Consider the following 21,870-nt stretch of genomic DNA (forward strand, 5'->3'; position numbering starts at 1 on the left):
TTTCTTGTTGATATTTACATGATATGCTACCATCTGTGGTGTTGCTCCAATCTGTGAAAGTTTTTTTTTTCCTGACTCTTCACAGAGACGTTCAAAACCTCTGCGGATTTTTTTCAGGTCATGATTACTGCTCCGTTCTTCTTCTGTTTATTATAAACAAACCACTGCTGGAGCGTTACAGTTTTTATTGTGTCAGAGATCAACAAATGTAAAATCTTGCAAAACTAATTTCAACTTCTATTTAAATTGGCAAGACATTAGTTATACTAAGATGCAAGAACATCACAGAACACTAGTACTTCAAAAGTAAAATAGAGAGAAATTATTGGAAATACCATATCAAAGCTCAAAGACAAACACATTTCTTCAACACATCAACATGTTACATTTCCTGAGAAAGTACTCAAGTGCGTGCAATAAATAAATGTAATGGCCTGGTTGGTAATGAAGAGGATGCTGTGGTGTTTGCATTTGAAAACAGATCCCAGTTAGAACATTTTCCCATGAAGGCTGCTGTAAGTACAGTGAGCCGCTGCTGTTTTCTGAGAAATTTATATTTTTTCTCCACCCATGGGACCCTACAGTCTTCAAACAACACTCCGAGCACTTTCATTTTGCATTCCCCTCGGCTAATATTGTCTCCACTTCCTTTTCACTGGAGTAATGTTATATTGCAGCAGTGGGCCCTGCAGTTGGATATTTTTTGTTTAGATTTAGGCTCAGTTGCTCACTCCCATGAGTCAATTTTCCACGGAAGTCTTGTCTGACTAGCAAAGTCGTCTTAAATCCTCCCTTTCTATGACAATCCTGCTTCTCCCCGAGGATTTGGATCTGGGTCAAAGAAAGATTCCCTATAATTTCTAGAGACGGTGTGGGAGGTAGGGACACATCTGGATGATTTCTAAAACGATGCAAGACTTTCTATAAGACTCAGTTTTTGTTTACAGATTTTGTTGGCTTCACTCATTTTAATCAAACGGGTCTGGTGTGTGTTGTGTCACAGAAGAAGCTGTCGGATGACATACGACACCTCAAAAGGAGTTTGAGGGAGCTGGCACCATGATCAAGTTGGCACCTAATGATGGTAGAGTTACAAAGAAATGCAATGTAGCGCTTTTATTTTATGTCAAAGTACAAAGTGCATACAAATGCCAACAAAGAAAAAGGTGCGAAATATGTTCACACACATAAATGCACTCAAGTAAGAGGGAAATGCAAAAATGCAAACACTTCTAAAAAGACACTCCACTGAGACAAACTGCAATTCTTCATCCACACTGAGAAAGCCAGCTGTAACTCCCTTTCTGTACTCTCTCATCACACACACACACACACACACACACACACACACACACACACACACACACACACACACACACACACACACACAAGACCAGGCATATGGATAACATGCTGCTAATGGTCGGTGTCGTCTAAGAGGTGGCTCAGCATGTTATCCTCATGCGGCACCACCGTACATCCCCTACAAATGTATATAAGCGGCTGTGTTTGGGCTTATCCGAGTCCAGGACATGTGAAGGGTGGAGGTTTGTAGCAGCACTTCTTGCTGTCATTCAAACCTACATTTAGAAATCATTCAGAGATCTCCGATTGTCTGGTATAGCTAGACAGGATGTTCATAAACTATTACTGAATGTGTTGTGGCGAGCTAACATCGGCCATAATGCTTCACCAACAGATATTAGCTCACGTGGCTAAAGTTAGAGTCAATGTACTGATACATTGAAAGTGATGTCACGTGATACTTGGTGTGGAGTCAGACAGACATAAGCTTACCAGACCTCTGTAGCCTGCTTTTCATTGAAGGTCTGCCAGCCCCTCCGGACCCAAAATGCAGAGTTCATTCGGGTCGGGCTTGTTTCAAAACAGTGTGCTTCAGAGAGAGCTGAAGGTGATTGGTGGTGTCAGACTTTTTTGGGGCCCGTGCAGGGCTCAACCCCTTATCTTTGCTTAAAGCTAGCAGCACAACATTACATTAGCATAACACACACCGGGCAAGCTGCTTTTTAATGTAGGCACCAGGTTTTTACGAGGCAAATAATGTGTGCAATAAAAACAACAATATCTGTGGTTCTCCAGTCTGCACGCTATTTGTGCAAAGAGCCAGTAAAATATCACTGATTGTGACTTTAAATTATAGCCATCTAGTTTCAGGAACAGGCTATTTCTGAATGTTGTGAGGTAAATAAATAAATATTTCTATCAGAACTTCTCAACAAGAAGTTGTTTGATCTCCTGTTTGTCAGGAAAGTTTTCTCTACAAGAGATGTGAGAGACAGAGAGAAAGAGGTGGAGATATTACGTAAGATCATTATTACATAAGATCATTAGGAACAAAAGCTGCAGAAACATCAACAACAATTCTGTCCTTGTAGTAATATATATAGGAGCCTCATAAACCTGGCGCACTTTCAAAGTAAATGAATGAGATTATCAGCGCTAAATTATTAGTCGTTGAGCTTGGTAATAGTGTTAAGCAGTGTCACTGTCATGGTGTATAAAAACAACAAGACACAAACGCCGAAAGGCACAGGCATGATGCTAAATGCATCAAACAACAAACAAACTAAACATGTCTCAGTTACTGCTTATTTATTTTAGTATTTAAATGTCTGTAGTACGGAGGGCTATATACGATAGATATTTGTTTTGATTTAATAAAGGGAAATTCCTTTGTTAAAAAACCTTTGTTTAATACTTTATGCTTAATACCGTATGCTTCCAAATATCACATCTCATAAAAAAGAGGAAGTCTCCAATTGCAGTTTAGAGTGTTGAAAGGATCAAATGGCATTAGTGAGTCTCCACCATCTGTGAATTTCTTTATTTTCATCTTTGTGTTATATGACCTGAGGCGAATGTATTGATCTAAAGATTAAGTGCCTGTGAGAGTTTTTCTAAAGTCCAGTTTGGACGACTAACAAGTAGCATACGTAGTAAAAGATGCTAACAGAGAGAATGTGAAGCACCTGGAGAATACAGATTTAATCGTTGTGGTTTAGTCTTTGGAGAATAAAATTAAATTCCACCATAAGAAGTTCTTAAAGTGTCTTAAAACGAGACAACTGGGTCAGCTACTAACCGATCTTGAGGGGAGATTGTCTTGTCAACCAAAATGAATTATTAAGGGGCAGGGGTAGAAGAGCAATGTTAATTAATGAAATATAATCACATTAAATCTATGGTTTGCTTTGCTGCTTATTTTTATTTATTTTTTCAACAGACAAGATTTCTGCTCAAAGTTAAAATCAACATACGGGCTGAAATCCAAACAATGAGATGAATAGATTTCTTTCAGACAGAGACACATGAAGTCTCACTGCCCACACACACAACGTGTTGCAGAACAATTCATCGAAAATCCAACTGAGGAGAAACGGAAGGCATCTTGGAAATAGTCTCAAGATTCACACACTCACTCTTCAAATAAGATATTCAATCTTATTGCTGAGAGATAGAAACACAAACCGGCCTATTCCTCTCCCCACAACCAAACCTTTAGGAAGCTAAACCTGTGGAAATGTTTATTCTGGTTGCAGCTGCAGTCTCAACAAATGTTGAAATCAAAGTTAATGCTTGATGAAGCCTTTTTATATATATATATATATAATTGTAAACATTATTCAAACTGGTTTATAGGCTGTTCATGTGTGATAAACATTGTTACTGAGCTTCTGTTTCAGTCGTGAGGTGAACCACAGGAATAATAACACGTGGTGTTTAACAAATCACCTGAGTCTGTCTCTTACCCTGATACCACAACAATATCCAAACAATGCTTTGAACCTCAGTTTAACTCAAAAAAAAAGAAAACCTCAAAGAGAAAAGTCACATAATCTTCTGACAAACAATAGCAAAGACTTGTGAGAAAGAAGAAAAGACAGAATTTAAGGAGATTTTCTCACCTAAAAGACAAGGAGGTGGCAGAGCATTATTCATATTACCGGCACAGTGAAAAGGTGGACTGTCTAAGTTTAAACACTATGATTGAATAACAAACTAATTTGCTGAAATGGTAAAAGCTAATACCCACAAAATAAGTTGAAATTTTGAAAATGTTGGTTTTGCAAATAAAAGAAATACAATCCTTACATTTGACAGGCTGAAACCAGCAGTTTGTGCTAGTAAGAAAAATAATAGGATTAATTATTGAAGCCAAACTTCATTTAAACTATAACTGTTGTTCGTTTATCAAAGCTACTTACTTGTAATTATTTACAATACTTTGTTGTTTTAAAGTAATTTTTGCCTTAATTGGACAGTAGAAAGACGGTAGAGAACGAGAGAGAGAGAGAGAGAGAACGAGAGAGAGAGAGAACGAGAGAGAGAGAGAGAGAGAGAACGAGAGAGAGAGAGAGAGAGAGAGAGAGAGAGAGAGAGAGATGAATTGCAACAAAGGTTGGATTCATTTTCTGTCCAGTGACCAATCGTCACATGGACTAATTGTTTCAGCTCCACACTCATCCAAACATTCATGCACTGAGGCCAGGAGACGTTCCATCGCTGCCCTTTAAAGACGTGTGGACTCATGTGAACAAGTTGCGGCTGCAGGGCGGAGAGTTAGTGTTGAACAGACCTGAAGCAGACGGTGTGCCAGTCAGCGCTGAGGGCCTGAAGGTACTGCTCATCGTAGATCCTCTGTTTGCATCCCGCACAGACGGGCAAACTTCCTCCGGCTGTAACACGAGAGACGGAGGTTACAGGATGTGCGGTACCCATGGTTTTATAGTTTCATATGCATAGAATCAATAGCAGTTCTTTTATAGGGTGTAATATTTGCTGATGTGTGTTTGCATGTGACTGTTATCTCTTTTCTTATATCGCCTTCAATGCAAATCCTCACTGAGGCTCCAGATATCAAACAAACACAGAAAATGCTTCATTATTACAGACACAGTCAACACAAAGCAGCAGTTTGAGTGAGAATCACTCAGCAGCTGTGCAACAAGTTATATCACATAATAACATTTAGTTCAATAAAAGAAATGTTTTATTTCTAATTACAGAATAATATTTCATGTTTTTTTTTAGCACTATTGCACATTATTTAATGTATAGAAAATTAAATTGTTTGTAAAATTGAGGAAGATTTATCCTTTTCATTATGATCTAAGTCCAGTTAAGCCAGCAATTCAAATTGCTAATAATTAAGCCAAGAAAATCAATGTCAAAATAATTTACTACTATTTTCTAAAAATCATTTATTTGTAGTTCTACTTGAACAATATCATTTTTTGTTAAAAAGTCATTTTTAAACAGTTGGGTGCTGTGGAGTGCATGTAGTATGTGTGATGCCATGAGATATCTACATGGGTGAAGTCACTTATTTGTAACTAACTTAAGCTTCTTCCGTGTGCCAAGCGTGTACAAGAACTACGGGGGTTAACGTGAATGGCCTTTTCTCGAGGTACAAAATGTTAAACTGACTGAAGTAAAACACGTTGATAATAACTATGTGTGGGTGTGTTTTCTGATGAGGTGCAACACTGAGATCCAAAGTAATCAATATAACATGGCTGCCAGTTAAACGGCATTTATCCTTTCATTGGCAGGCTTTAATATATGAGAGGAAGATAAAGCTCAAGATGAAAAACTTCCCAGAGTAACTTCTGCATTATTATCTATTAACATTGCTGAGTTATTGTATTTTCACTTTTACATCTTGAAACTACTTGAAGTTCACACACTGCCTGAGATCATAAACCTCAAAATGACGCTATTCAAAAGCCACATGGTCACATCAAAGTACAGTTAGTGCATGTTGTTAGCTTCTCAGCGTAAAAGATAGTATTTCAACTTGTAAATAGTTTTTTTAATTAAAACTTTAAACGCTTCATCCAAAACGGTGTTCATGACACAATGCAGGGGACACTCCAGTATTGTACGCAAAATGTGTGACGAAGTTCTTGTGCAAGTTGAGAGCAACATGTAGCTGCCATCTCTTAAATGCAAAACAACTATAAAGAAGAAAAACAGAGCTGAACACGGACCAGAGTTCAATCTGCAACACAACATCTGTATATTGTTGGACCAATGTTGTATCACAGGAGAAAGTTGCGTTGGAACTTTGATTATTCTACCATCCTTCGATTTTAAAACGGTGTTGGCAGAGGATTTGTGCCATCGGCTCGTTGCTGTAATGACTGAGTGAGCCGCTCTGCTGAAGTTGAATCGATCATGTTGGCTTGAAGGCTGTTTGTGCTTTTCTCTCCTCTCCCTTCACGTCACCTCTTTACTAATGAATATGTTGCACCTCATCTCTTTCCCGTGACATTTCTCTATCTGATAACTGGAACTCTGCTGTATGCAAAGGTCTCAGAGAGGATAAAAATACTACCTGAGTAAAGGCACACAAACACACCTGCATTCTTACACACATGCGCATGCGTGCGCGTACGCGTGCGCACACGCACACACACACACACACACTGCACTGTGTAACCTGTGCAGGTGTGCCACCCCTTCCCCACTCTTTACTCATATAATCTCTTGCAGCACTTCCTCTCGCACCGTGACTCATCACGTTTAAGGTCAAGATTGATCCTGACTGACAGCTACAGTACAATAGTATCTCTGAATGTACTGTAACTTAACTCAAATATTTACAGTGATACATGATGATTTCGAAGCTTGTTCTCGAACAATTGTTCCCAACATTTATTCAAACAAAACAATATTAACGTGTGTTAGTTTTGACTAGTTCAATCAAAAACAGTTTTTGTCCTCGATTTAAAGTCCAAAAGAAGTAAAATAAAGTAATTTACAAATAAAACAAATAGCAAAAATTAGAAGGAAATAAAAACATATATATTCAAGCTTTGTATGGCATGAATATATAAGTTACAGCTCACAACCAGCAATCATGGTGAAAACTATTGTCGAATGATTCCTTCTGTTAATGTTCCTCTCAACAAATTAGATTGAGCTAAAACTTTGTTATAATCTATTGAGAGCCATTATAAAATCAATACCAGTCACACGGAAGGAGATAGCTGAGGATCGTTGGGGGGGATTATAATCTGTGATGCTAATAGATGTGCCTTTGCCAAGAGAACCTGCAGCTCCTCATCACTGCAACTCTGTCGGACCTTTAGATAATGTTTGGCAAGACAATAACTGCAAGCTGCACCACGAGGACTATGGTGTCCTTTTGCATTAAGCACACCATAGTCATCGTTTCAGTTTATTAATGCAACTTGCTGTTCACAAGCAAAATATATCTGTCCATCCTAGCTCAAATGCCTACTGTACATGGCCTGAGGGTGACCGCTGCATCCAAACAGGAGGAGAGCCTCAACTCGAGCGAAAACATGGCTTCAGTTGCAGCAAAATATGAACACACAGCCTGACGATGCAAATACAACCAGTGCAACACTGCTGCCTGTGTGTGACTGACAATAAGCGACACCCAAAGTCGGATAAACAGGGGAAAGCATGACGTTAACAGCATCCGCTCCGCTGTCTCTCCATCTCCCGCCGCCCCGTGCAGCCGGCGGACTCCCCAACGCCCACAGCAGCTCCTCACCTTCCTCCTCTCCCATGCGTTCGTCCTTCCAGGTGCAGCAGAGCAGCATTAACCTCATTCACTCTCCGACACCGAGCTCCAGTACAGAGCCAGCCGCCTCAGGTCGACAGAGAACCGGTGTCCGACCACCACCGCAGCCCGCCCGGCGCTCGTGTTGCTGTGCTTCGGTTCCTCCCTGAGTTGAGTCCCCGCGGCGGCCCACACGGCGTCCTCCTCCTGGCTGTATGCGCGCTTCTGCGGCGCTTCATTCAAGAGAGCTGCTGACCAATGGAGCGGCGGAGCCGGGGAGAGGAAGACTAGGGCCGGCCAACCAGGAGCCCTCCCTGCGTTAATGAATGCACGGCTGCAGGGCGGGGAGGGGGACCCGGTGCAATGCAGTGCGCGCTACTGTGTTGGGCTTAGCAAAAACTAAGTGGCTACATATTGATGCTCTGTTTGGTTTATTGATGGTTTCATTTGAAAACAAGAAAAGCATGCATGTATACATGAATAGCTTTTTGAAACATGACATGTATGGTTTTTTTGTTTGTTGCCATTTGCTGGTGAAATTGAAGAGTAGGAGACAAAAGCAGTGTATGTGTTCTGCAAGGGGCAACGTTGGTGCAAAACAATGTGCACTGAAAGCAACCTAGATGTCAGAGGTGTAAAATCAGAAATTAGTTGAATCTTTTCAGTGTGGAGCTGAACAAAATGTGGGATTATAAAAACACAATTGAACAAATATGGAATAATAATTAAAAGTTTAGCATGAATAAAGAATTTTTCGAATTTAAATCCAGCATCTGACATCTGAACACAACACACTGTAACAGAACAGTCCAAAAATAATTTCCCCAATTATTGGTGCCACTAAATTACTCTCTTGTAGGAGTATATAGGACGTGTACTACAGCATTGCAGTTCCACAGTGACACTATTTCTAAAGTGGGACATTATTATATCTGCTGATGGAACAACAGTGTAAGCTATTTCTACAGGATGCAGATCATGGGTCAGTGGTTCTCCCAGGAGATCTTCAGAGAACAGCAACATGAGTTCATTATTTCCAGCTGGCACAACAAGAACAGTCAGATAAGTTACCGCTGAGGCAAAATGTCTGCCCCTAATCTGTTTGTTGTCATTACGATGAGGAGCTCTCCCAACTTTTTCACATATCTAATCTTAAAATACATTATATCTGATGGTTCCTGATGAATTTTGCCCAGTGAGACAAATGAGATGTGGCAGAAGTGAGATGCAACAGAACTGAACCTGAGATATTAATACTGTGTGTATGCGGCTTATAGCTGAAGTAGCAGCACTCTCTGAGCCAGGTGGCTTTCATCAACTCACAGGACAAACTGCTGCTGCTGTGGAATGCACTCATGAAGAAGAAGAAGAAAAACAAGAAAAAAAACATATGGGACAATGCAAGATCTTTTAACACAATTATTTTTTTTATTTAATAAAGTAAATAAATGCCGGATTCCAGGAACAAGTCACATGTGTGTCGAGGAAATATAAAAAGTGCAAAACTACACTGTCCCTCCTTATAAAAACAGTTTTAAATAAAGATGAAGAGTATCACTTGACACATAAGACAAGGTCTGACCCAGCGAGGCTCGAAGACATTTCTTACACAGCACCGAATAAGGAACCGGGGCCAGCGTTTATCAAATTAGTACAACATACAGTACACACTTACAGAAAGAAACAGGGGCACTTGGTAACAGTGCTCATGAACCTTTGGTCAGTAAGCCTTTTTAAAAGCAGCTCAAGTAAATGAAGAACAATGGGAGCTCATGCCTCAAATTAACACTTTTTCTCTCCCATTAAACAAAATCGTATTATGTAATTCCAAACACTGAATAAATGCAAAAGCAAATGATTGTTCTGTTTTATGTTCACACATTCCTGATAACAATAAAGCTATGAGTCAAAGAATGGCGCAAATCTTGGATGAAGTAATGACAAGTTACATAAATGTAAATAACTGCTGCAATGACACAAAACATTGAAAGCAAACTAAAGCTCTCTATTTAGGACACATAATGAAACATTCACACACACATAATGTATATGCCAGAGTAGTATCTGTGTTACATTTGAATCTACTTGGAAGGCTTTCCCGTGGTTTTTAAATGTCTTAGCATGTCGTTCCTCAGAGCAGAAACTGCTCTTCATACATCTCAAGTTTGGCAACATTAAATATGCAGAGAAAACTGAACTGCATAGCAACTAGAATCAGCAAAGTTACTGAGAGCAGATGGGTTGGCCAGAACCCCAATTCCCGCTGCTTTATACCCAGCAGGCCTAAAAATAGCAGCAGAGAAGACGGGGAGTCAGAGACGACACTGAGATTGGACAGATTTCATCAGGTTTTGGACGAGCCTCGACCAACCCAACCCCTCTGATATGTCGGAGAGATGACAAGCTCTGCACAGTGAGGTGTGACAGTGTGGGCTCCAGCACCTCGCGATGACAGTTCACCTTGCTTTATGATTTAAACCAAAAGAGAAATCATTCATAGGTCACATTGACAGTCGATGGTTCAGTCAGTACAGTACAATCATACACAAAACACATACACATTCATGCACAAGAACAACACATGGTGACGTACACACACTCTCTATACTCTATAGGCTGGTGAAGTACTGGGAGTTAAAGCTGATTAACTTGACCACATTATTGATTAAAGCCACCATCCATATAACATGGGTCACACCAAAGTGTTTACAAAATTCTGGGTTGGTGGGTTTGTATAAACACAGACGTAGAAGTCAAGTAAGTAAAAAAAAACAAAAAAAACATTTGTATTATGTTTTGTAATGGGGTTTGTTTGCATATAAAATGTACATTCTAGATCATGCAGTAGCACCATGGTGTCTTGAGGTCACACTGGATCTCAAAAGAGCCTCTACTTCCTCCTGCCACAGAATTTGCCCTGGCATGCTGCAAGTCCGCCTGCGGCAAAGAACATCAGGAGTATGGTTCAGTCTTTTGAAAGAATTCACAGGAGATAATGAAAGTTTACGCTCCTCTGTTCTTTTATGTAGGCGGCTCATGCCTGTGTTGTTTGGTCAAACAGACTGGAGATAGTAAACGTTACTTTACCTCTGTAGACTCCTCCTCCTCCTGCACCACCAAGGAAGCCCTGCAATGGACCGTATTTGGCTGCTTTGGCTGCAGAACATCACAAAGAACAAATTAATCAGCTATACTTTATTTAAACATGCCCTGATGCTGCATAAATGTGTAAAACAGAAGGTGCTGTGGATTCAATTACTGATGGATTTAGTGAATAAAACTATGGAGGAAATCCAGATAGAAATATGCTGATGTCACTCCTCTAAGGTCCACTTTCTACATTTTGCCAGATCTCTTTAACCACCTCTCACAATCAGCAATGCTAGTAAGTCAACCTTGAGTTATGATTATTTTGTCAACTGTTTGGGAATTTAATTTCTTCATTTCTGAAATGCATGGGATGTTAAGTAAAGAGCTGCCATACTAGTTTCCCCCCTGTGGTTTATAATAATCAGACTGTATGATGTCACAGGCTCACACAAACATCTTCCCATGAAATACCATCAGGGCTGTCTCACTGTTAACGTAGCAACGCAGGTTTCATATTCCTGATACATTGATAATAACACGGATTTGGTAGACCATATTCTATATGAATATAAATAATGCCTTCATTCATTTGACAAAAGAGAATTTGTAAATTCCTTTGTGTAAGAGTCAACTAATGTCTTTCCTTACATCTACAATGATTGTTTTCCTTCACTTAAATCTCAATCACATGAGGCTATATGGTGTATTATTGTGTGTAGTGTAATCCGACGTGGGCTTCATGCATCCAGTAAATCACAGGGCGGACACAGACACGGCCATTCATCCTCAAATTCACTACTGTGCAGGCTCAACCTAAAATGCTTTTCGTTGGACAAATAGAGGAAACTGGTTCACAAACAAAAAAATAATTAAATACATATACATATAGTACACCCACACAGGTGTCATCGAAATATGTCGATACATCAGATACTGTGAGAGATCAAAGCGGTGACCTTAGTTATCTAAGAAACCAGACGTGTTTCTATGAATAATCCCACCATCCGTAATCTCAGATGTTCAGAAAAATGCAGATTATCATGAGTTCAATGTACCAGTTGTGCTGTGCCATCTGCACGTACAAGCACACACAGGGGCAAGCCACCCTTTTCCAATCTCATCCAAATAATATGACATTGTTGCCAATGAGCAGAGAGAGGATTTGGAAAATGGGTGGAGGTGCAAGGGACACTTTGAGGACTGATACAAGTTATTATCACTTTATAATTTGGCGTTTTGGGGTGCATGGAGAGATGTGAGGTGGTGGGTGTTTAGTACCTTGTTGAGGTGTCAGAGGGGCTGGTACATATCCACCTATACAAATGAGAGATGAGATAGCACTGTTAGAGTAATGCCAGGATGAAACCTTGGATCTGTCACAGTGCTTGATATACAGTATTTATCCTGGCCAGGATGTGGTGAGGAAAATCTGTCGACATTAGTAGGAGATATGGGAGTCCCTTAGATCTACTGAGCTGTCTGATCCAAAGCCTGTCAGTGAATCCAAGTAACAGAGTTGCATAAACATGGATGCTTTTGCGTTTAAAAGTAATCTCAGTTCAAGTTTGATGGCGCTTTTGATTTTGCCCATTTCAGATGCTGAAATTTGAATAACTTGACCTATAAAACAGACGAGAAATCTTCTTATGTATTTTGAAAATGGGAGAAAGATTAGATTAAGCATCAATATAATTTCTATTTGCTTCCTTGTCTATGGTAATCAAATTCATCTCTCTGTAATTAGATGCTCAGAGGATAAAGGCAATCATTATTCAAACACACTTTAATTATCTTATGCAAAGTCAGCCTCCCATGTTTATAGTTTGAGATATTAAAAATAAATAGGATATAGAGCCCTTACTGCTTGCAAGAGCTAAATACATACATGTGAATCATTTCTATAGTACTTAAGTATCAGATTTCTTTGTGTTTTCATGATTCAATTCAATCATCTCATCACAAAAACTCAGGATTTTTTAAAAATTGTATTGGAAATATCTTGAGGTTGCAAACTCTCATGTCAACCAGTCAAATGGTAAAAAAAAAAGAAGAAGATAAATAACATATTCTAATACGCTAATATGTTCAACATGTGGATTCCATAGTTTGATGAGAATAATCTAAATAAATTGGGGAAGGGGACATTTGATAGTTCTCCTCTCCTTTTCTTAATCCCAGCTCTAAAGCGGGAGCAATAGGCCAGTTTTTCTGTCTTTTCATCCATCCAGCTGTATTGTCTGCAGTTGGCTGTTGGGTTTGAAAACGCCTTCTGATCCAGAAACAAGGATGAAAAGTTAAGTAAGTGTCTGCGTTCTGAATTCTTGTCAATGTGGAGACAGTTTGGCCAACATATTTGGTTAAATGTTTGACTTCCAGTAGCAGTAAAAAAAGATGACAAACTATGAATGAAAAGGATAAAAAAAAACATTTAGTAACCATCCTGAACTGCTCTTCTAAACAAGCATACAAGTACACACAAACGCACGCACGCACGCACGCACACACACACACACACTCACTCACACACACACACACACACACACACACACACACACACACACACACACACACACACACACACACATAGCATCCTACGACTGTCTTCTTCCTTTACCTCCACTTCTTTAAGATAAATGAGCGTATTCTTATGTCTGTCAGGTCCTTTCCACTGATTTATGACACACCCGAAGGTCCTCACAGGTCACGACTAAAAATGCTGTTTACCACCAACACATAATGTTTGTCTCTATACTGACTCATCAGCAGAGAACATTTGCCCATGAGCAGCACTAGTACCTTGGTAGTACTGTTGGGGGTAACCTCCTCCATAACCAGGAGCCACAGGAGCCACACCTGCGAAATTAAAAAGCAGTTGGAGACTCACTGGCAGTAAAAATGTTATCAGTATGTAAACAGACAATATGAGTTTGACCGTTCAATATAATAATTAGGGTTGTCAGGAAATCTAGCAGCATTAAACATCATCAGATAAATTGTGAATACGTAACCTTGTGACATGCAGTACATACGGGGAATATGAAAACTTGACCTATTTTTTTCGAGAAGCCAATAATTATTCGCAATTTGGCAAAGCTTTCTTCTCTACTGGCAAATGAGGAAAGTTATTAAACCATTTGTGGAAGCATTTCACACAGACACGTATCTCTGTGGCCATTGGGAGGAGGATTAGGGCCATGAGTCTTAATGCCTGTATAGTATCTGTGGGGCAGCGAGAGGAGGATGAACTGTCAGCTGCTGCAGTGTGATTACACTCATCCTCACTGATCGGTGAGGAAGAGGAAGAACCAGAAGCTACACTTCCCAAAATCCCAAAAGTGTAAAGTGTGTTGTGGACATCTGAAATTAAATGTGGGCCATATTAACCCTCTGTTATGTATTATGTAGTCTGTTTGTTTGAAAAAGAAAAGATCACTATAGAGCAAAAAAATATCCAGCACGCATGCCGCGGTCCTCACCTGGCTGATAGACACCAACACCTCCAAGATTACCGTAGCCTGTAAACAAATACATGAATCAAGATATTGTGTTTATTCTAATGACTTTGTGTGCAGTGGCTCAGCTGAGGTCACTTTAACGACCTCATCCAAATGTCCTCTGTTTTCAGGGCGGGACTCTCTGGGGATGTGTGTTATCTTCAAACAGTCACACTTTGATGTTGCATACAGTAGAACTATAACAGAAATCTGTCTTCATCGCGAAATGTTGTGTTGTTGATTCGCTTGGTGTATAAACTCCTAACGGTACAGTAATACTTCAGGGATTACTGCCTTTGGTGGTGCTGCATTCTTCACTAATACATGCGTTTTTCCTTTGGCACATAAAATACTTGCTAGATTATGTTCATACTGCAAAAACTTCTTTAGTACAATAAATATCTTAACGTTCATCCTTATTTCACGTTAAAAGGAAACACTTGACTAACATTTGACAAAAAAAATATTCGAGTAGTATCAAAGTGGCAAGCAGGGATCAGTATGGATCTTCATATAAATTGTTTTCCAACAGCTCAAGAGCTTTTCCAAATGTAACAGGACTTTCTATATGTGCTGTTACACTAACAGGCCTGTTACACTACCTGGTCTGGGTTGTTTCGCTCCAGCACCAGCACCTCCCAGTCCGACTGCAGATGGATAAGTCAACCCACCTGTCACAAGAGGAAAAGCTTAGGCTTACATGTGGTGGTTAAGACTCTTACATGATTCACCCGTAGCTGTTCTGCACAGAAAAACTGGAAAATGAAAACATCAGTTTATTTTCTTCATCACAGTATCCAGCTGGTTTCTCCTTCCTGAAACTAAGCCCCATTCAGAAACTTATCAGCGTGCAGTTTCCTGCACAGGAAGTGCGATGCGATGGCATCTCCTGACCAACCGTCACTTTGAGCACTGGGCAGAACTTTGTAGATTCTTCTTTTTTTTTTTTTAAGTAGGGGGAACATTGTCTCACAGTGCTGTCAGGATATGTATGAGAGAGAAGGAGCCCTCTCATACATATCCTGGCCATAACAATGATGATATGGCCTGTATCCCCCTTAATCATGATGACAGAGAAAAGTAACATTATTGTCTGCTACAGTTTGTGTCGGGGGCTTCCTCATCCAAGAAATAGCAATGATTAAACGAAAGAAAAGACAATTTTACCATGAAAGGGGAAATAATTGTTTAAGCTTCATGTTTCTCCATTAACTGACACCTGTGTCTCGTGTTTACCTTGATAACCACCTGCTGCCAGGGGGATTCCTGCTCCTGCGCCACCCACAGCTATAAAGCACAACACAACAGCGCATGAGCCTTTTCATGGAAACGACACATGATATGCTATCGGAACCATAAGGAACTGAAGCACAGACAGGATTGAAATCTCGGCCACTACAATGTCATCCACAACTATAAATGTGTGTAGAAAAAGGGAACTTGCCTCCATAGGTTCCACCATAAGGATATCCACCTCCGGCTGGGCCGACACCCCCTCCTGCACATATGGAGTAGAAGTGTTAGAAGACTGGAAGTGTGAAGATTGTAATGAGGAATATTCAGTTAAATCAGAATCAGGAGCAAATAAACAATTCTGATTCTGAAACAGATTTAACTAAATATCCGCCATTACAATCGTTTATGCTGGCTTCATCCTCTGCAGCAACATCTTTCTATTGCACTAGTTATTGAGTTATTATGTTTAAAAAAATAAAAGAAGACTGTAATGTAGACTTCAGCTACAATTGTCACATTTTGAGATTATTAGTTTGTTGTTTTCATTCATAATGTTGTGATTCCACAATTCGTCCCTCCTCTGTTACACTGTGTTACACTGTATACACTCAAAAGTATATGTACTATATATTGTTACTTTATCTCCATAGTGTCCAATGTTTAAACATGTCATACTCTATGTTAATAACAGTATTATTCAATGTTTTTTGGTTTGCTTTATTGTGTTATATGGATGCTCCTGCGGCCAATCAAATTCAAACGATAAAATGTATCTTGATATTTGACTGATTTAGATAGACTAAATGAAATGCAGAAAAAACACATCACGTTAGGTCTTGAGTCAATCTCAGGTAAAATAGTGCAGAATGGCTAAAATACTGGACAACTGCAAACCTGCTGATGCCTTAAACTGATGACCGTTCAGTCTATTGGGGTGTAATTGGGTAGAGAAAGGCCTGATGCAGCTTTTCTTCATATATTACTGCCGTTTTTATAGATTCAAGTTGAGTCATTAACTGTCCAGACTGAATGTGCACAGTAAGATAAATACAGTGTGTGATCAAACAACAAATAGGACAATACAAAGTGTATTGATAACATCATTAGGATTTTTTGATTTAGAAATGAAGACAGATGAAAATGCATTTACAAATCATACAAATCTAGATGTATGAAACTGGATAGATATTTGCAAATACTGGATCGCATCTAGAAGTTTCACTTCTGTCAAGGCATTATGAATCTTTTAACCTTTGTGTGAATCTTTATTCACACAAAGGTGCTCTCTTCTGCTGCAGAGTCAAATAGAGTAGATAAGGGATGTTTGTTTGCACAGTAATACTGAATATTCAGGCCCTAAATGAACAATCGATTCAATGATTCAAAGATACTGTAAACATGGAATGAGGAAAATCAACTACATGCATTGTGGGAAGAAGTACAAAAGTAGTTAAAGTTAGAACAAGTACATTATCGTACAGATCAGTTTTGATTAATGATTTGTTTGCCATCATTACCTGGTAAGAATATTTTCGGAGCTTTGCCACCTGTGCCAACACCAACACCTGAAAACAGTATCGTTCAGTTTTAGCCACTGACTGCAGCAGGACTATTGACCATTGCTGTTCACTGTCTTTGTCTCCACCGTGTGGCCAGATGTATGCACTGCATCACACGACTGATTTTAAAAGTAAACCGCATATTTTCAGAATTCTACACACAAAAGGCAAAACTCCACAAAACTCAGCATGCAAAACAATATGTACATATGTTATTTGTTGAGCTTTATTACTAAAGCTCTGATGTGTGTTTTGAAAAAAGTGTGGTTTAGAACTGCAAGTTGAGCGTAAAGCAGGATATTTGCCTGGATGTAATCACAATGGGTTCAGCGGTTTGGTATGTAAGGTAACAGTTTGTGATCATAATGACTCAAGTACCAGTATTAACATGTAAATAATTGAAAAGAATTGCAGGTTTCAAAGTCAAAAGGCTTGAGGACTACAAACAACATGGAGTTCTTCAATCATTAAAAATATACAATATGAATACATATATATATATATATATATATATATATATATATATATATATATATATATATATATATATATATATGTATATATATATATATATATATATATATATATATATATATATATATATATATAAAAATATATATATATATATATGATACAAAATATTGGCCTACCTCCAGGTTGTTGGACTCCGGTTGCAACTAAAGGAGAGAAGATACTAATACATGAACTATGGACAACATTTTACTAAAACATACAAATGTATACAAAAAGGACAAAAAATACACAACATAGAAATACAGCAAATACAATGTTGGGATTAAAGCGTGAAATGAAGGGACATCTTGTGGTTTACGGTGAAATAAAATACAACTGAATACAAATATAATATTTTATTACTAAAGAATGGATTACCTTTCAACTGTATGATATTTAAGATGCAACTACAAGTAAATTACTTTGATTATTATGTATGAAACAGATTTTTCTGAAGATTCAATCTGAATTCCCTTAAATATAACAATTTACTTGTGATCATTTATTTAGATGGCTTTATTCAGGTTTTTTATTTGAACTATTAAAAGTCACATAACGAGGTAAACGGTGAGATTAGTGTGACGCATATCTGTTACGTCAGTAGATCTCAGGTACAAACAGATTGTTTACACTTACCAGGCTGACCATGGCCTGAGGGACCAACTAAAACACAGGAAAGAGTTACATCAGTTAACATCCTGCATACAATATAGTAAGAGAGAGCAATCTCACTGAGAACAAATAAAGCCTGGACATAAAAAATACATTTGCTACAAATACTACAGAATATTGTAAATAGATTATAATTAATTATCTTGAATTCAGAGACAACAGAAAAGGAAAACTGCTCTTACCACCAGAGGGAGCTACACCTCCTGTTCCACCTGTGACAAATACACAAGATGTTGGTCATTTACCATTGACTGATAACAAGATGTGCAAAATAATATTTTTTGCGTTTTTTTTATTGTAAATTGTAACATGAGAACATCATTTTTTAAAATTTTTTTTTACATATTTACCAACACTTGTGTCAGCTGTGAAATGACAAAAAGTATCATAAAATTAGCAATGTGTGATAAGTATTCAGTATAGTGATCAATACAAGAAAAATGTGAGAAAAACCTACCACTTGGATGAATAATTTCACCAGCTCCTGTCGAAATAGCAAGGAGTAAAAATGATTAAAACAGGTTAATAAATACAACGGAATTAAGTAAAATATGCCCTGCCGCCTGTTTTTTTTCACACGTGTGCCCCAGGAAGTACAAAAAAAGAGGATAAAATGCAAGATTAGTCATGTTGTCTTTCAAAATATTGATATTGAATTGAAATCATTTTTAAATAAATAAAGTTTGCTTGGTTTAGTAACATTACCAATAATTAAATATACAGTGTTAATAATGAAACTCTTAATTATTTTTTTTTACAAAAGGAAGGTATGGGCAAAAAAACAGGAGCAATACATACTCCTTTCAAAATAATATAAAGCAAGCATTCAACATGACAAAAAAAGCATGGCAATGGTTTTATGAAATGTAAACCCATTACCATCCCTATCATATGCATGACGTGAATCTATCAAGCTCAGTGTTAATACAAAGAAGGGAGAGCACAGGACAAGTAGCCTATGGTTGGTGAAGTGATATCATAGTGGCTGTCTTTACACTCCCAAAATTAAGCAGCATATAATTTAGTAAAATACTATTTCTACAATCCAAACAATATTTAATTAGACAAATCATAAAAGAAAATGAGAAAAAGTCAATTCTGACCATATAAATTACAAGTGTGTTTTCATATTGTATAATTTAATATAGGTAAACACACATAGAGCAAATTAGATAACATATTCCGCTTTTAGGATTCAAATCTGTAACCATTAAGATTTCAATTTTTTTTAAAATTTGGATAATGCTTCAAACGATTCCCTGGAAAAGACTTATTTGGATAAACACAAGATTATTTCTCTTTTCGGAGAAAAGAGAACATTATCAAATACTGAGCACATTATCAAATACTGCGCACTACATCAGAATGGCAACTACATCACAACTCAATTCAAATTAAATATATTTTAGATACCACAGATTTCACTTCATGGTCAAAGGTTTCATGCAAACAGCAAGTCTTACTGGGCCGTGGGACCTCTGGGGTCTCGCCAGTTGCGACAATAGGCGTGGTCTCTGCCAAAAGACAACAGGTTCCAGTTTGATCTATTGTACTTTCGACAGGCAGTGAGTGAGGGAAAGGCAGAAGCTGTGAGGTGGACTATGACACAGCCACAGCTGGGAGGCTTTCGCTCGAGGTGGTCAAAAGCTGGTAGCATGAGCAGTAAAAACAACATGTGAGTTTTGTGGGCAGGAAATGGGGGAAAAAAAATGATTGGATACATGATGGTCCAGTAGTAGAGCGCAACTGCCAAATACCAGTGTAAATTGGTGCTTTCCCTCCCATATGCTTTACATAAGCTACAGTTAAAATGTGTGAATGTGTGAACAGTAAATGTCCTATGCAGAGTTTTGACGTATCACTGTACCTGGTCTAGGAGTTCCAGCAGGTCCCGCGTCCCTTACTGTAAAACCAGAAGAAAAGTCAGTCCTATATATGTAGAACATATATAAACATGCTCATCTAAGGAAAAATGAAACTGCGTTCTCATCTTTACCTGGCACCAAGACAGCCGACCCATCTGGGCCGCCACTGAGCGCTGTACCTGGAGTAGCTCCAGGAACTGCAAGTCCCACTCCAGTGACGCCTCCTGTAAGAGGCACACATGAAGTCGGCACAACGATGCCACTATTATCTGCTACTTTACATCACTAACAGCTTTTGTGATCATCTGGGCATGTAGGGAGATCAGGTATGGGCTACCTTACTTACGTTGGATGGAAATTGTCAGCATGTCATTTATTAAATATAACTTTTTCATTGGTGTAAGACCGGGTTCTCACCATATTTTGGTGGTTTCACACCGCTGGGATATCCTGCATGAAAAAATACCTTCGTCAACATCTTTATCTTGAAACACACTTTGTCACTTTGTATGATGACCAATTATACTTCCACTGTCTTTCCATACACACTGCACATTCTGTACCTTCAGTGCCAACTCCCCCCGGTGCAACTCCTCCCAGTGCAACTCCTCCAGTACCTCCCTGTCCTCCTGTTCCTAACCCTGCTCCAGCTCCTCCTGTAACACCTCATTAAGGAAAGTAAAACTAGTTAGATCAATTGTACAATATATACACAATGAAGTGAGTATGAATGTGTAGTGTATGCACCAATGATTACAATCTTAGTAGGATATGGTAAAGTCAGAGAATCTGAATCAAGTTATGCATTTCTGAATGTTTGATACTTGTGTTTCATAATATATTATACCGTATTTAGCAGCTTTTGCAGCTGCAGAGTATTGTCCACCTCCTTGTCCTGGTACAAAACCAGCACCTCCTCCTGCGCCTCCAGATCCTAACCCTGCTCCAGCTCCTCCTAAAATTCCTAATTAAGTGAGATGGAGAAGGTTACATGGTTTAATGATAGAAATCTAAAAGCAGGTAGGATGAGATAAAGTAAATGAGATAATAGATTTTGAACCCCCCCTAAAATTGTTTCCTATGAGAATTAGTTACTATTGCATGTCTCTGAATGTGTACTTATTTTTACCGTATTTTGCAGCTTTTGCAGCAGCAGAGTATTGTCCACCTCCTTGTCCTGGTACAAATCCAGGACCTACTCCTGCTCCTCCTGTCCCTCCCAGTCCTGTTCCAAATCCTGTTCCAGCTCCTCCTAAAACTCCTGATTCAGTTTGAAAATTCTAACCAATTAGTTAATTTCAGAGGACATGTCCCAGGCTGTATTTTTCGTACTCTTTAACCTACCATATTTAGCAGCTTTTGCGGCAGCAGAGTATTGTCCACCTCCTTGTCCTGCTGCTGCACCAAGTACTCGTCCTGCTCCCCCATGTCCTCCTGTCCCTAATCCTACTCCAGCACCAGCTCCATAACCTGTGAAGAGGCAACATTCTGTTTGTGACTGCGAATGTATTTGATCAATATGTTCAAAGTCAAAGCGGTAGAGACACTCTCCTCGTACAAAACCTATTTGTCTACTCCGATATATCAATTGGACAATTTACCACCGTAGCCGCCGCCAGGAAGCACCTGCCCTGCTCCCCCTGGAACGCCGCCTCCTCCTAGGCCTGCTCCTGGGACTCCTGTTTGGGTTTGAATAGAGAAACTAATCTCTTGTACACTGTTACGATTGAAAAGCTACTGTCATTACCATTTAAGCAAACCAAGATTAAATCTACAGTGTTATGCATTTAAAGCTCAATATTCCAAAACTCGTAATTGTATTACGTAATGTATCTTGAATTTATGTAATGTATTCACTATGTAATAATAAATAAATAATAATACAT

General features: G+C 38.8%; 2 protein-coding genes across 2 annotated transcripts in view; both read right to left on the bottom strand.

Moving 5' to 3' along the window:
* Positions 1 to 7,809, bottom strand: part of limk1a (LIM domain kinase 1a) — a 43,266-nt gene extending 35,457 nt beyond the window's left edge. Inside the window, exons 1-2 of the mRNA XM_068585425.1 lie at positions 7,547 to 7,809; positions 4,598 to 4,697 (exon numbers count right to left, since the gene is read on the bottom strand). Of these exons, the coding sequence (XP_068441526.1) occupies positions 4,598 to 4,697; positions 7,547 to 7,604 (158 nt within the window). The 5' untranslated portion in view covers positions 7,605 to 7,809. The remainder of the gene's footprint in view (positions 1 to 4,597; positions 4,698 to 7,546) is intronic.
* A 1,166-nt stretch (positions 7,810 to 8,975) lies between these two features.
* The window catches only part of elna (elastin a), a 51,124-nt gene continuing 38,229 nt past the window's right edge, over positions 8,976 to 21,870 (bottom strand). The window contains exons 34-55 of the mRNA XM_068585930.1: positions 21,586 to 21,663; positions 21,329 to 21,454; positions 21,114 to 21,245; positions 20,832 to 20,948; positions 20,548 to 20,649; positions 20,402 to 20,434; positions 20,116 to 20,208; positions 19,987 to 20,022; positions 19,583 to 19,633; positions 18,577 to 18,603; positions 18,302 to 18,331; positions 18,084 to 18,110; positions 17,585 to 17,611; positions 16,893 to 16,940; positions 15,584 to 15,637; positions 15,376 to 15,426; positions 14,742 to 14,810; positions 14,122 to 14,160; positions 13,442 to 13,498; positions 11,924 to 11,959; positions 10,643 to 10,711; positions 8,976 to 10,492 (exon numbers count right to left, since the gene is read on the bottom strand). Coding sequence (XP_068442031.1) covers positions 10,446 to 10,492; positions 10,643 to 10,711; positions 11,924 to 11,959; positions 13,442 to 13,498; positions 14,122 to 14,160; positions 14,742 to 14,810; positions 15,376 to 15,426; positions 15,584 to 15,637; positions 16,893 to 16,940; positions 17,585 to 17,611; positions 18,084 to 18,110; positions 18,302 to 18,331; positions 18,577 to 18,603; positions 19,583 to 19,633; positions 19,987 to 20,022; positions 20,116 to 20,208; positions 20,402 to 20,434; positions 20,548 to 20,649; positions 20,832 to 20,948; positions 21,114 to 21,245; positions 21,329 to 21,454; positions 21,586 to 21,663 — 1,349 coding nt within the window. The 3' untranslated portion in view covers positions 8,976 to 10,445. The remainder of the gene's footprint in view (positions 10,493 to 10,642; positions 10,712 to 11,923; positions 11,960 to 13,441; positions 13,499 to 14,121; positions 14,161 to 14,741; positions 14,811 to 15,375; positions 15,427 to 15,583; positions 15,638 to 16,892; positions 16,941 to 17,584; positions 17,612 to 18,083; positions 18,111 to 18,301; positions 18,332 to 18,576; positions 18,604 to 19,582; positions 19,634 to 19,986; positions 20,023 to 20,115; positions 20,209 to 20,401; positions 20,435 to 20,547; positions 20,650 to 20,831; positions 20,949 to 21,113; positions 21,246 to 21,328; positions 21,455 to 21,585; positions 21,664 to 21,870) is intronic.

The sequence above is a fragment of the Clinocottus analis genome, unplaced genomic scaffold, assembly GCF_023055335.1.
Source record: "Clinocottus analis isolate CAN_PGR_092001 unplaced genomic scaffold, fCliAna1.0.p SCAF_2, whole genome shotgun sequence".
Taxonomy (NCBI): Eukaryota; Metazoa; Chordata; class Actinopteri; order Perciformes; family Cottidae; genus Clinocottus; species Clinocottus analis.